General features: G+C 42.4%; 1 protein-coding gene across 4 annotated transcripts in view; it reads right to left on the minus strand.

The window, feature by feature from the left end:
• Window positions 1–16,104, minus strand: part of SPIRE1 (spire type actin nucleation factor 1) — a 111,369-nt gene that overhangs the window by 73,961 nt on the left and 21,304 nt on the right. For all 4 annotated transcript variants that reach the window (XM_072152272.1, XM_072152273.1, XM_072152274.1 and 1 more), the window contains exon 2: window positions 12,234–12,268. In XM_072152272.1, the coding sequence (XP_072008373.1) occupies window positions 12,234–12,268 (35 nt within the window). The remainder of the gene's footprint in view (window positions 1–12,233; window positions 12,269–16,104) is intronic.

Genomic DNA, 16,104 nt, shown 5'->3' on the forward strand with positions numbered 1-16,104 from the left:
TCCCTAAGCCCGGGAAAGATCATTCCATCTGCTCCAACTACCGCCCCATATCCATAATTAACATGGACATAAAGATTCTCTCCAAATTAATGGCCAATCGGCTGGGGGCTCTCCTCCCTGCAGTAATACATAATGACCAGGTGGGCTTCATCCAGGGGAGGGAAGCTCGTGACAATACCAATAAGACTTTACTCCTCATCTCTAGGGCCAAATCGACTAAACAGCAGTTATGCTTGCTTTCGGTGGACGCCGAAAAGGCATTTGACCGCGTGCACTGGGGATTCTTGTGGGCCTCGCTGAGGCAGTTGGGTATTGACCCTCGCTTTTTGAGCCTGGTCCAGGCCCTATATTCGGCCTCCACGGCGCAGGTCCGCACCAATGGAGTCCTGTCGGAGCCCTTCCGCATTAGGAACGGCACCAGACAGGAATGTCCTTTATCCCCCCTCTCATAAGTCATAGCCATGGAACATCTGGCTGTTGCTCTTCGACGGAACCCCAGTGTACACGGTCTACAAGAGGGAACCAGACATGACAAGGCAGCTCTCTATGCTGATGACCTCTTTCTCTACATTTCTCAGCCTAGAATTACTCTACCTAATGTTCTTGAGGAATTTAAGAAATTTGGCTCCCTTAGTAATTTTAAGGTCAATCTCTCTAAATCAGAGATCCTGAACGTCTCCCTCCCAGGGACGGAAGCACTTCACCTGGCCTCTCAATTCCCCTTTAAATGGAAAAGTTCTCATATATTTTACCTGGGCATTAATATCCCAACAGACCTCTCGTCTTTGTATGCTTTAAACTACAAATCCCTTCTGGAACAAACGATAAGGGATCTCGGCCAACACCATGGCCGACATCTCTCGTGGTTCGGTCGAGTAAATGTCCTTAAGATGGATGTAATGCCCCGATTCTTGTATCTATACAAGACGCTGCCGATCCGTCCCCCAAGCTTTTTTCTCGAGACTACGCACAGCCTTTCGGAGGTTTATTTGGGGAGGTGGATCTAGCTGCATAAGCTTCTTGGTCCTATCCCGTACGAAAGGCAGAGGAGGTGCCACTATCCAACGACTAGTCGACTGGACTTACAACAAGGACTCCAAGCAGTGGGTCCAGCTGGAACTAGACCTTACATCCCCCATTCTACACTACCTCTTGTGGGTCCCGGCCAACTCACGACCCCCAGACTTTACCCAATCCCTGTTCTCCCCATACTTTTTCTTTGCTTGGGACAGGCTGACGAACAAAAACACCCTGCTTAGGACAAAGGGCCCACTGACTCCATTATTTCACAACCCAGCCACCCCCACCCAGGCATGGATAGGCAGCGGTTCCTCTGCTGGGAAGCTTCCTCAGACATCCGACTAGGCCAGATTATTGAGGGCGACTCTATTCCCACGTTGGAGTCCTTGAAGGCCTCACATCCAGATATCTCAATGTCCTGGTTGGAACACAGACAACTGGTAGCGTAATATAAAACAGCAGACCTGGTACACTCTGCCTTTGGGTCAACTCCAACGGCCCTGGAGGCTCTGTTTAGACTGCCCTCCTCACCTCCTCATGTGCTTTCCGCCATATATAGCTTGCTGCTGAAGGACGCCCCCCCTGGTAGGCCGAATTTTGTTGGGGCATGGGAAGAAGCTCTTGCCGTTGAATTAACGGACGAAGAGTTGGATAAGGCCTACTTTTTCTCACATAAGATGCCGCTACCCTGTAATGCACAGGAAAAGAACTATAAACTCTTATCCAGGTGGTATAGATGTCCCTCGCAACTTCACAGAATTTTCCCCGAAGTCTCGGATACTTGTTGGTGCTGTGGTGCGGAGGTGGGTACTATGCTTCACATTCGGTGGGGCTGCTCAGCCCTCCAACCCTTCTGCAATAAGGTTTTTGATACCCATCAACAAGTCACTGGCAAGAGTGTCACTCCTTCCCCCCTAATTGCTCTACTGTCGATCATACCTGGGACTATCTCCAGGCCTCCTTCGACATTTCCTGACTGCAGCTCGCACGGTTATTCCAAGACATTGGAAAAACCCGCAATCTCCCACTACAGTCGAATGGATTCAGTAACTTGGGTTTATACGAAGAATGGAGGAGTTAGTAGCCAGCAACTCCCCAGATCCAGGGGCCCATGCAGGGAAGACCAACACTGCATGGGCCCCTTGGGAAGTATTCATAAACCCCCCGGAATTCCAGGACTTGCTCCTGTCATAGAGCGCCACCAAGGTGCCTCCGACCACGATTGTGCAGCCTTGCGGGCTCCCTATCCCTTTTATCCCCCCCCCCCTTCCCCCTTATACAAAAAAAAAAAAAAAATCAATAAGAAATAACATGATCATTTCTAAATCTTAACTTCCTGGACAGAAATAAATAAATGTAACTATCTTTTCAAAATTAGACAAAAGGAATACTGTAAGCAACCCAAAGGTGTAAAATGAATACCAACCACAGTCTTCAGCTCCACACAATCACACAGGCTATGTTACTTAAAACTAGCAGGTTATCTCACTTCATGTGAATATCTGGATTAAAATGAAAAGGTAAATTGAGATGTCCCACATGGATGAAAGTCCAGTGCAATATGAGAGCGGTAAGCAATGCAGTGAGATGTTTCATTACAGTAGAGATTTATTTAGTCCATTAGCAGTTATCAGGACTCTTCTCCTGCCAAGAGCTACTTTCTGTGACTCGATTACCGACTATTAGCAAAGAGAAACTGTACACTACTATTCTTCACAACAAGCTATTGCACTGTTATATGGTAGCCCTAGACCGCTTCTGAAATACACTGTAAATCAACACAAAGCTGAGACTGTGAGATTGTATCAGATGGAAAGGATCATTTCTCAAAAAGGTCTTGTCTGTCATGGGCAGGTACTTAAGAACATGGGAAACCTGATTTGTGCCCGAGAATGTTCCCGAAAAACAAGAGTTTAGGTCTCACCACTGGAAGAGACACAAAGTAAGTACTTGGCATGCCTGCTGTCAAGTATGTCATCAGTAGTTGAGTAGTGCCATCTGTGCTGAAAAGTAGCAGTAAGCAACACCAGGTGCCACCATATTGCCATTTATACATAGACAATAATCTGAAATTTACCCGGCAACATGTATAATAGACATAAAGGGTTTGTACCAAACTAACTTCATGATTGAGGCCAAGGTAGTTCCATTCTCAATAGGTAATAACTGGTGCATTTAATTGCATATATTTGTTTTAAATCATCCGTTATTCCTCTAAAATATCTATGGATAAATTGGATACTACCAAACTTTTCCAAGGGTTGCGGATCTGATAATCTGATAATGGGTCTGATAATGGCAAAACAGAGTGGCAATGATTGACTCCATACTGGAAACATCCAGTATTGACTTTATTCATAAGTTATCAGAATTAATTTATTAATTATTGGTTAATTTATGAAGAAAAGAAACAGGGTGTTTTTTTTGTAGTTTAAGTGCATGAAAATCAAAAAATATAAATCTTCCAACCTTCTACATAAAATTATAACATTTCCATCCAGATTCCTAAAAATACTTTCAAGTATGTTTAAGTCTGCAACTACATTTTACATTCTAGGTTAATTCATATTTTACCTAGACATTGGACCAGGAGAATGTGTGGATCCAGACATGACTACTTTTACAGCATGTATTTACATACAGAATACATGGCAATGGAGAGTGTAAAATATCCAAAGAATAAAAATACCCTGGTTCGCAGCAGACATTTATTTCAGAAAGATAGAACATAAGTCAGTTGTGTCACTTGCTGCTGATACGTTATTGCATAAATGTGAGGAATAATAGCAGACATGCTGGGTTAGCAAGTCACATGTTCTGATACACGTTAAGAAATGTTGTCATTTAAAAAAAAAAAAAAAACATATTTGTCTAACTACTCAGCCAGGTTTACCCCAGATAGTGACACTGCTCTGCCAACCAGCTTTGACAATTACACATATTCATACAAAGCCAGTAGGGGGGCACCAGCCATGAGGCAAGCTGAGCCTCTTGCCTCACGCAGCACCACCTGCAGCTAGATTGGGGCAGCATCAGGGGTGCAGTTATCTGCTACAAAGCAGGACCTGCCACTTAAAAAAAGAGAGTCTCTTTACACCTGAAATATATTACCTACTGGATGGGGCAGAGTGGGCTCCATTTGATAGCTCACCTGAGGCAGCAGATTTTAGGTTCACTCCTGAAAGCCAGATTTGAAGTATAAAAGTATATGTGGATTTTGTTGCAAATCTACTGTATGTTCGGAATACATCTTGTACTGTAATGTATGAAAGTGTACCCAAATTAGTAAAACTACCCAACATTTTTTTTTTACCATATTTTCCTTTCGTTACCATTTCATGAAGTTTTCTAAGAGAAGCAAATCTGAAATATATTGTATTCAAGTTCTAAACATATTGGAAAGAGAGGAATAGGAAAGTTCTCTCAGGTGTTTACTTTCCTCTGGCAGTTCTTCAAGGTCACAATGATACTGTATTGTTACAGCATGTAAATGGTCAGGTTGGTCTGCCCTAAAGCCAGCCAAACCCCATCAGTGTAAATATTCAAGATTTAGGTTGTGCTTATGGGTTTTCTAAATGATTGCATCTAGTGGCTTTCATCTTCAGGACTCCACGACCAGTAACAGAGTGAGTTTATGTTAGTTATCTTTTTCTACTTAAATGTCATTGGGCGATGTGGACCGTTCCCACAACGCCAAAAGTATAAAACGTATGTTATGTGTTATGGAACCTGACAGCCATAGTTCTGAGGTAATTGTACATCTGAATTGTATCCAACCCTCCTTATAACTGTTACCTTGTCACATTGCATCCGTTCTAAAATTACGTGAAGCCATTTGGACTGACAAAAAAGCTCAGCAGCAGTGCTCTGTTTTAGCAGCACAGGCTTCAGCAGTCATTGATTATGTAACAGAAATCTAGCCGAACAGAAAAATGAAACCAAAGAATCATGTAAAGTTCCATCATTTTATAAAACTCTGCAAAAGAAATATTTTCCAAAAAATTATAAAATACCACTACACTAGAAACAACATCGACATAATTGCCCCGTAAGATCGCTAAACGAATACGTATGAAAATTCGCTAAAATTGTCATTAAGGTCTTTTCAGGCCTCTCCATTAAGTTGTTAAGTCTAATTTTTAATATAAACCACATTCATTAAGATGCTGCTAGAAGACTGGACCAAATTTTCGACAACATACAAGAGCTTATTTCATTTAGACGCAGCAGGTCCTGCCTCCTTGTCGACTCCCTGCGCTACCACGGTCTCGTCTCAATTCTGGCACATGTGCAGCGCGCCAGTCATCTCTGCTCCTAAGCATCCACGAGAATCAAGACCAGACCACGGCAGGTAATTAACGTGGAGCCAGAAGGCAGGGGTCCGCTGTGGCTACAGGGAAATAAGAAGGCGAGGTTATGTGATGACGTGGCCGTGAGGAGGGGCTTTAATGCTGTGAACCCAACCCCCCTGACTGGAAGCAGGCCAAGGAATACAACTTCATTTTTCTGGCTGCAGGCAGCATTGGCCGTTTATAAAGACTTCTCCAGCAAACAGCCATATATGGTACTTTTTGTGGTTTAGCAGCTGGTGACAGGTTCCCTTTAAATAGACAGGAATTTACTATTTTATTCTACTCCATAAACTGACTCATTCAAACATTGGTAAGGCTCATAGATCCTGTTATTCAGAGACTATAACCATCCCATCCTCTATGTTATTGCTGGCAAGTGAATGAGCAAGATATATAGTCTGTAATGTAATACATGCCTCCCAAGTATATCTCTATTATATCATAAGCATAAGATTTTTTTCAGCCAGTTCATCACTTTCCATAACTGTGCAGCTCATTGCTAGCTTCAGGTCATTTATTCATGTTAGTTATTCTTTTTCATCTACAGCATCTTGTAGCCTAGAGACACTCCACAGTCCCAGATTCACTGATCGGGATTCTCATCACTTTCAAATACCACAACCATCAATATATTAACGTCCCCTCAGATTTTGCACTGAAATATATGCATCATAAACATCACAAACAAGCTAGTGTTATATAGGTTTAATCCAGAGACTGCTGCACAGTACATAAATAAATCAGCATCATACAATAATTGCTTCAAGTTACCTGGAGGATAGCGACATTCAGAGATCCCTAGTTCTCATTAACACTATGGCGGCTGCCAGTGCTGTGCATTTACTTATCACTCCCCTTACAGCGATGCTACTGACAGCCAGGGAGTTGAACAGCAGTTCAATGTGCCAAATACAATTAGACATACACTTGAACACTTCCTAAAAAATCACAAGCACAAAAATCCTTAATCTACAGATGTGGTTTGGGTGAATCTGTGATTTAGCCCTTGTATTATAGTCTTCGAGATGGAATTTAAAATGTCATGGTAAAGCTGGGGGACAAATGATCTTAAGGTCGGTAGTGAGCGCCCCTCAGATTCAGATCTGCAAATATGTATGCCCATTTTATGTAAAGCAAGAAAATGGCTGGTAAATGTATAAATGTGTGTTTCTTCATCTTACGTGGTATATATATACCTAATTTTGCTGGTTATATGCAACTATATCTATATACAAGCATTCCCTGTGCCACATACAAGATAAGTTCTGTAGTTATATTCCTAAAATTAATTTGTATGCAAGTGGAAAAATTTTAATTTCTTACAATTGGAATTTTGCGAATACAAAATTTTGGGCTGTCTTAGGAACAACAATTAACAATAAAGCTTCATTTCAGGCACCTTTGGTAACTCTTACAGTAGATCATTGCAACTTTGGGCTGAAATTCTGTAAATTACCATGATCCAGAAAGCTTCACCGACAAGTGGACCAAGTTCTATAACACCTGCATGAATGTGCCGAGTCATTCAGAAACTTTCTGCCTCGCACCAAATTATTTAGCCCTTGCGACACAATCTAAAATCAAAGTCTAATAAACCACACAATTCGTGCATAAAAAAAAACAAAAAAAAAACAGACCTTGTGACACAAATAATACATTTTCCACTACTGTAACGCACCATTTTCAGCATTATTCCAATTATTGGTTCTTATTAATAAAAAAACAGAGAAGGTCAAGCAGTCAACCCAAGGAGTTGATGTTGGGCAAGGTAAATTCATGAGAACTGTAGTTCTTACAGAACTTGTGACCACCCTTGAAGCACTAAACAGACTCCTTTAAGTAAAAGGGGTTCTCCTGATCTGAATTTTCCGGTATTTTTACAGCCTGCCTTCTATCTAAATTGACTTATAAACGCCACGCATCACATTCTCAACCATTTACTTTTATGAGAGTACTGCCCTAAACTCTGATGTTTAAATTCATAGCACCTCAGTGGATCCACAAAGTTCTAGTAAACCTTGTGACAACCAAGCTGAATTTCACAACATGCAGGTCATGTTTAGAGGCAATAGCATGTACACATTGAATACTGCAAATCTGATCATGTGTATACGTAGTAGAGAAAACCATCATCACAATGTAGCCAGTAAATTACCATGTATGCATTTATCCCCATACCAATAGCTTGAGACAAGAACTACTGGAGCCTATACAGAGATTAACAGATTAATCTTCATTTGATCATTCTTCCATGGCTTTTTACTAAACAGAGGGTGTGGGAACAACTCACATAGATTAGTTAGACATTAAGCCTAGGAGGAGTAAAATGTCTCATGGTCACTTCTGATCAGACAAGAGTAGTGACTAACATTTCTAGGATTTTACTCTTTAAGACAATAAAATTGTTGTATTATTATAGTATTGTTCTACATAGCTAATAAAGATGATTAAAGGTGTTGTTAAAAAGTAGTAAGACGGCTTTGTTTTTGTGGTTTAACCACAGCACTGCTTTGTACTTAGGATCCAGCTTAACATAATACTATAAGAAAGTGTCATCCCACCAAATTTCCATGGAGCCATCATTGCATTGTCAATGTCACAGCTTAGTTACACATCCTCAGCTCAGTCAGAAGACCCTTTCTGCCAATGGCCATGAGGCTGTTGTAAGGGGTATTCTCATCTGGGCATTAACATTTTATTTAATTAATCGCCCATATGCATATTTTTTTTCAATTTAATGTTACAAAAAAAAAAAATGTACTGTATATACTCGAGTGTATGCAGAGTTTTTATGAATTTATGTGCTGAAAAAACCTAACTCGGCTTATAATAAAGTCTATAAAAATTAACACTGTACTCCAACTCCTTTCCAACGGCCCAGCAGGTCCTCTTCTTGCTTTGGATGTTCTCATGCCTTTTTAGGTTCTCTTCGGCTCCCCATGCAATGCCGGCGGTACACAAACAATGATGTCGGCAAAAGGCTGGCGCGGCCGTGCACGGGGACCCAAAGAGGCACTGGACCATCCGAAGCAAGAAGAGGACCTGCAGAGGGCGTCGGAAAGGTCAGTACAGTGTTCATTTGTTTTTATTAAAGGTTTGGCATACTCGGGCAGGAGCTGGCTGGCTCTTTACTGGGGAGGATGGGCTGGCTATATACTGCAGGGGCTGGCAGGCTATATTCTGCAGGATATGGGCTTGCGGGCTATGCACTGGGTGGAGGCTGTAACCAATGCATTTCCCACCCTTGGCTTATACTCGAGGCTATATACTGGGAGGGGGGCTGGCTTGCTGGCTATATACTGCAGGGGTATATATACTGGGGGGTACAGGGGCCGACAAGCTAAATACTGTGGGGGGGGGGCAGGGGGAGTGCTTGCTGGCTATATACTGGGTGGAAGCTGTGACCCATGCATTTACCACCCTAGGCTTATACTAGAGTCAATAGGTTTTCCCAGTTTTTTGTGGTAAAATTAGGTACCTTGGTTTATACTCAGGTCAGGTTATACTTGAGTATATAAGGTACATGTGTGAAGTTAATTTCCCTGAAATGAAGCCATAAGGTCTCTTAAAGACAGGATTATTGTCCTTGGATAGTTTTGCATATGAAACAGCTGGGAGTTACTGCATTTCCCATAGCCCACCTATGGTAATGAATGACCAACCCAAGCGGATGGACAGGTCTCGATAACTGCATGCACATCCAACACTGCCAGAGTTCAAGGATGGTTGTATCCAAGGACAGCTATCTTGTTTCAAATGGAAAACATGGTGACATTCATGGTAAGTTATATTCACACAAGTTAATTTTTGCAATAACATCCAATTGAGGAAATGTATATGGCAGATGAAGTACATTAAATGTGAATGCCAAGATAAAAATACCCCTTTAATACTGTTAGTGGGGCTTAATCAAAATTAAAGTGATACATTTTGTTATTGGGTTTCAGTGAATCAAATGAAAATTGGTGATACATTACTTTTCAAGGGGTTTTGCCAACTGTACACTGAATAGTGTTCTGGCCATTAGAAAAGGTCGTGTTTTGCTATATTTTATTATATATTATTATATATATTTTTTTTTTATTTTTTTTTTCTAAGCCCCAAATGTGATTTCATTACAGAGTTTGTTTATAACAGAGAAAATTAATTTATTTCTGTGAATACATTATATTTCAATAAAGAAGTTCTGCTCAGGAAGATCAGACCAAAATCCCATAGAAGTAATGGATTCACACCGATACACCTGAGTAATAGAAGCAGGTGCACTGCGTGATATTTTGCTTGTGTATATAGTTGCAGATAACACATACTGAAAATACATATAACCTTGACAGGACATATTAAAGGCTTTCCTTAGTAGGTGCACATTAGAGGCTTATATATACAGTATGTGTTACTTCATACTGCATAAAAAGATTCTGCTCATTATAGAGAGCCGCCATGTTTGACGTTGCCCTAGCCATCAGCGGAGTAAAGGGTGTAAGTGATCCTAATATGCAAGTCCTTGCTAAGGGGAAATTACCTATAATACGTTTAACCGTACGTTAAATGTCTTGTTTAAAAATCACTCAGTCACATGTGTTATATGTGTAAAAAAAAAAAAGTTGTTTCATCTATTTGTTGAGAGATTATGTCTTCACACAAAAGCGCAACTTTTATAATACAAATCAATAGCTTTTGGGATGTAGGACAACTTTGCCTATTTTACAAGTACAGCAGTTTCTTTGCTATGCTGCTCATTTAGGCCGATCACTGTAGTAGCTGTACCCAATGGCTGTGCCATCTCTGAGAGACTGTGGCTTGTTTATACAAGAAACTAGACAGGTTTTAACGGCTTGAGGGGAGGGTCTTCTGCTCCCTGCTTCCCCTGGAAGGAGGGGAGGTTATTTGATGCTTTCTGTGTGTAGCTAGCATAAGAGACTTTTGTCTACAACTCTGTGGACGGAGACTATACACTTTAAAGGGAACCTGTCACCAGGAGACCCATTTTTAGCACTCCCCCAGTCCCCACAGAGCCTAGTACATAGACTGCCAAAGTGTTTTTGTATAAAAAATAGGTTTTACAGAAAAAAAAGATATGTTATATTGTACCTTTCATTAGCATCTGTTGTGTGACTAGGCAGTTGCCAATTGGGAGGGGCTGGAAAGGAGCAGTTCCCCCCCCCACCCTTGGGAAACATGTGACCTTTTCAAATATATGAAAACACCCATTACTTGGCTTAGCGATGCCCCCTGCTCCTCTACAGCCAATCCTGAGTGAGGGGAGTTATTCATATATTTGTTTACATGTTTCCCAAAAGAAGTAAAGAAACTGAGTGGCACTCACCAATCGTGGAAGCAGTCTTCTTTATTAAAAGTTCATGTAAAGAGTACACAGGGGGGCAACGCAGTGCCGCAAAGCCGACGGGCCGTTTCGCGCCTGCCGGCGCTTTCTGACCACTGCGTTTCTTTACTTCTTGTGGATTAGACTGGTCTATTTTCGGGAGTCAGAGCACAACCACAGTGGCACAGCGATAACCTCCGTATGTACCCTTCTATTGCTCCTATTGACTGATAGTGCTCCGTGGGCCATGCTGGCTGTGCCCGTAGTGCTTTCTTTCTATATATAAAATCACATGTTTCCCCAAGATGGGGGGGGGGGGACTGCTCCTTTCCAGCCCCTCCTATTAGGCAACTGCCTAGTCACACAGCAGATGCTAATGAAAGGTACAATATAACATATCTTTTTTTCTGTAAAACCTATTTTTTTATACAAAAACACTTTGGCAGCATATGTACTATGCTCTGTGGGGACTGGTGGAGTGCTAAAAATGGGTCTCCTGGTGACAGGTTCCCTTTAAACAAGTATATCACTGCAGGTTTCTACTACTTATTCCTATTCTACCTATTCTGTACACACTCAGAACCAAAACAATTTACTTGTGGAATCACACTATGTCTGATGAGTTACTTCAGTTACTTAGGAGTTACTTCATTAGAGAACAAAGTATCATGGGAAGTGAGTGCAACTTATAACAGACTCAGCTTTAGGGCAAAGGTAAGAAGACTTTAGTCTCTACTCACTGCTACTGGGGAAGATTTCTGACAAGTAGGATCAGAACACAAAAAATCCCATAACTCTGGAAAGAAATGGGCAAGCAACACAATAAGGGCATCTTTTGTTTTGAAATGGATGGTTAATATTACAGTATTACAAAGTAACAAGCACTGAGTTTATTATCCTGTCCTATGAATTTTCCATAATGGAATATCGTTGTACATGCACAACTGTGGCTATATGACATAATTAGTAGAATAGTAAAACTACAGGGTGTCTGTTGTACCATTTATAACCTAGAACACACACACACATATATTATATTATGCACACACACATATCTACACACTTTGGCTAGGTTTATAATGTATATTTATGCCTATACCTCAATCCCAGTATAGGATTATAAAAAGAAAAATATATTTTATGTTGAATACTTTTACTGTATTTAAAACAAAATTATAAATTTAATCAAAACTGCTGTAAATTTAATTATGTATAAGTAGATTACAGTTGGGGTCATTCGGGGCTAGCATATTTATGAAGCATATGGCTCGCTTCCAGGGGTACAGTACAGTCCAGGCCCTGTATCCTAGCTTCCTACAGCTACTAAACATGCAGAGGGAATATATAAGAGGAGCTTATAAATGGAGAAAATTGTCTTCAAACACAAAATTTTAAAAGTGTGGAATATTATATAAAGCTATTTGTACAGTGCACCATAGAGTATTCGATTGCCTACACAGAGTCTAATGATTGCATTAGTGTATCCTATAACTCTTGCATCATAGCAAGTGAGGTTATTCAGAATGAGCACAACTTACCTCTGTCTCTGTACATCTTGCATCACTTGAACCATCTGAAGAAAAAAAAAAAAAAAAAAAAGACATTTAGAAACATGGCAAGAGAAATATTATAAATTGAAAAAAAAAAAAAAAAGCTGTTTATGCTTGCGGCCAAGTGCTGCTCTCAGGTCACAAACAGCAAGCCCACGATCCATTGTTTACGGTCCATGTCTCAACACTGTGCAAGTTCACTTCTGCGCCGATGATAGTGGAAAAGACTGCCAGAGCTTCAAATATGGGTGGAAAAGGACCTGCTCCATGAATTGACAGCTCTTACACAGGGCTGAGGAATCTACAGCGCTGAGTGGTGCTAGCCTTTAACATGCTTTGCACAAGGTACACAAACCATCAAAAACAGTCAATACAAAAACTAGTCAACAAATACCTTCTATGTTCAGTTGAAGGGTGAAAGAAAATGTCAGGTACAAGATACGGTAATAGAATAAGGGCTCATTCACACTGCCGTCTGCGGGGCCGTACATGCGGCCGCATGTACGTCCCCATAGACGGCAATAGCGGCACGGCGGGGATCCGGTGCCACACATGTGTGGCACCGATCCAGGCCGCACACCGCAAAAAGATAGAGCTTGCTCTATCTTTCGGCGTGTGTGCGGCCTTGTGCCGCTTTTTCCTATGGAGGGAGGAGGGGTTACCTCCTCCTCACCTCCAGCACACGGTGGTATGCCCGCACGGTGGGCATACCGCGTGTGAATGTACATGAGAGTCTTCATAGTGTCTGTTTACTTGTCCCTGGGTGAATGTTGGGGGGGAATAAATTATTTCGTTTTCCATATTCATATTTTTTTTTTTTTGGTATATAAATATATTGCATATGGTACAAATGCAAACAAAAGTATGTTTCTACGGTGATAACTGGAGTCTTTTACATTATTATATGGGTCAGAAAGAAGAAAAGGTCTCTTTGAGGAGATTTCCTCTGCATGGACGCTCCACTTAATGATTATATGTGATAATCTTTCATACCTGTACTTGAATATTTCAGATAATAATAACATCCAGAGGACAAATTGTAAAGGGAGGTCTACATTGTAATAGAGTTTTTACCAGACATGCTACAGGCTTCGCTCGCTAAGCTTTATTGATCCAGTAGAGGAGTTGTGACTCGTATTGTATGAGTGACCATCCATGTCGGAAAGAAGTAAAGTAAAGGGAAGACGTTAAGTATGACTGACACTCTGAATTGTTCTCTTTGACAATAGCTAACTGTTTAACTTTGATAATACACCACATAGATAAATCCAATGCTTAATTTAAGACTAATAACCCTAAAGGAGACTTTGTGCACAATTATTAAGTATGGCTAACTTGAGGGTCTTAAGGTTGATGTGTATTACCAACTGGACTTCCACATATATATGTGTGTGTTATATAATGCCTGGCTTCTTCTGCAGTTTATATACAACACATAAGCAGGTTGTTACAGATCTTACACTGATGTGACTACACACTACTACTTTCAGACCCAGTTTCAGGGTTGATCTGTGGCCACATTTTCCACTGGTACAGCTCCAGCCTTTCACATGTGAAACTCTAGCACACAAACAAATCGGTATGTATAGTGGGCCGGTCTGTCTATAGCTCCACCCACTTTCACCAGCTACAGAAAAACAGCTTCAGGTAAGGGAAGGGCTGTGTCCGGGGGCTGCACTGCTCGGAGCCTTGGGCTGTGGTCACACGTTGTGTTTTGTTTGCATTTAACGCGCGTGTTTTTAAAAAAAAAAGGAAATGAAAATTTCAAACAGAGGAGATTTGCCAAATTACATTGTCGTCAACATTGTGTTTACAAAACACATGCATTAACACTTTGATAACACATGCGTTAATGCGATATTAACACGAATATGCATTAACGTACGCAATTTGCAAATGCAGTGTTCACAACAATGTAATTAGGCAAATCTCCTCTTCATTTCATTATTCTAACATTAAATCACAAAAAAGTTTTCAGAAATTTTTTTTGCTGTCATGTTGGATATTCCAATCATTCATAGTTATATCTGAACTGCATCAGTAGAGACCCCATGCAGTCTTTTTACCCATTACCCCTACCAGAACCATGAGATGGTCATAACTAAAGCATACCATCTCTCAAATCACCAGATAAAGGCTTAAATATGTCAGGCACTACATAAGCATGAGCAGAGGTCGCATTAACGCCTCACCACGCGTCATAGACGCGTGATGAGGCGCCATTACCCCCCAAAATAATTGCCATGCGTAAAAGAACGCATGGCAATTATTCCCTGTAGCGCACAGGCTGAGCGGCCCGGCGCGCGCTGCAAAAGAGGGAAATGTCACTAGCGCGATCGCAGCGCGCTCCGGGCCGCTCAGCGGGGCACGTGACTAAGGGGCGTGCCGGAGAGACCCGGAGTGAGAGCACCGGCCACAGGGGAGACATGTGGACAGAGGGGCTGTCCCCGCGACGGGACTTAAGATCAAGGCCGGGTGAGTGTAGTGTGCTGTGTGTGTGCTGTGTGAGTGTAGTCTTGTGTGTGCTGTGTGAGTGGAGTGTAGTGTAGTGGTGTGCGTGCTGTGTGAGTGGAGTGGAGTGTAGTGGTGTGCGTGCTGTGTGAGTGGAGTGTAGTGTAGTGGTGTGCGTGCTGTGTGAGTGGAGTGTAGTGTAGTGGTGTGCGTGCTGTGTGAGTGGAGTGTAGTGTAGTGGTGTGCGTGCTGTGTGAGTGGAGTGTAGTGTAGTGGTGTGCGTGCTGTGTGAGTGGAGTGTAGTGTAGTGGTGTGCGTGCTGTGTGAGTGTAGTGTAGTGGTGTGCGTGCTGTGTGAGTGGAGTGTAGTGTAGTGGTGTGCGTGCTGTGTGAGTGGAGTGTAGTGTAGTGGTGTGCGTGCTGTGTGAGTGGAGTGTAGTGTAGTGGTGTGCGTGCTGTGTGAGTGGAGTGTAGTGTAGTGGTGTGCGTGCTGTGTGAGTGGAGTGTAGTGTAGTGGTGTGCGTGCTGTGTGAGTGGAGTGTAGTGTAGTGGTGTGCGTGCTGTGTGAGTGGAGTGGAGTGTAGTGGTGTGCGTGCTGTGTGAGTGGAGTGTAGTGTAGTGGTGTGCGTGCTGTGTGAGTGGAGTGGAGTGTAGTGTAGTGGTGTGTGTGCTGTGTGAGTGGAGTGTAGTGTAGTGGTGTGTGTGCTGTGTGAGTGTAGTGTAATGTAGTGTAGTGGTGTGTGTGCTGTGTGAGTGGAGTGTAGTGTAGTGGTGTGCGTGCTGTGTGAGTGGAGTGTAGTGTAGTGGTGTGCGTGCTGTGTGAGTGGAGTGTAGTGTAGTGGTGTGCGTGCTGTGTGAGTGGAGTGTAGTGTAGTGGTGTGCGTGCTGTGTGAGTGGAGTGTAGTGTAGTGGTGTGCGTGCTGTGTGAGTGGAGTGTAGTGTAGTGGTGTGCGTGCTGTGTGAGTGGAGTGTAGTGTAGTGGTGTGCGTGCTGTGTGAGTGGAGTGTAGTGTAGTGGTGTGCGTGCTGTGTGAGTGGAGTGTAGTGTAGTGGTGTGCGTGCTGTGTGAGTGGAGTGTAGTGTAGTGGTGTGCGTGCTGTGTGAGTGGAGTGTAGTGTAGTGGTGTGCGTGCTGTGTGAGTGGAGTGTAGTGTAGTGGTGTGCGTGCTGTGTGAGTGGAGTGGAGTGTAGTGGTGTGCGTGCTGTGTGAGTGGAGTGTAGTGTAGTGGTGTGCGTGCTGTGTGAGTGGAGTGGAGTGTAGTGTAGTGGTGTGTGTGCTGTGTGAGTGGAGTGTAGTGTAGTGGTGTGTGTGCTGTGTGAGTGTAGTGTAATGTAGTGTAGTGGTGTGTGTGCTGTGTGAGTGGAGTGTAGTGTAGTGGTGTGCGTGCTGTGTGAGTGGAGTGTAGTGTAG

This window comes from Engystomops pustulosus, chromosome 5 (genome assembly GCF_040894005.1).
Source record: "Engystomops pustulosus chromosome 5, aEngPut4.maternal, whole genome shotgun sequence".
NCBI lineage: Eukaryota > Metazoa > Chordata > Amphibia > Anura > Leptodactylidae > Engystomops > Engystomops pustulosus.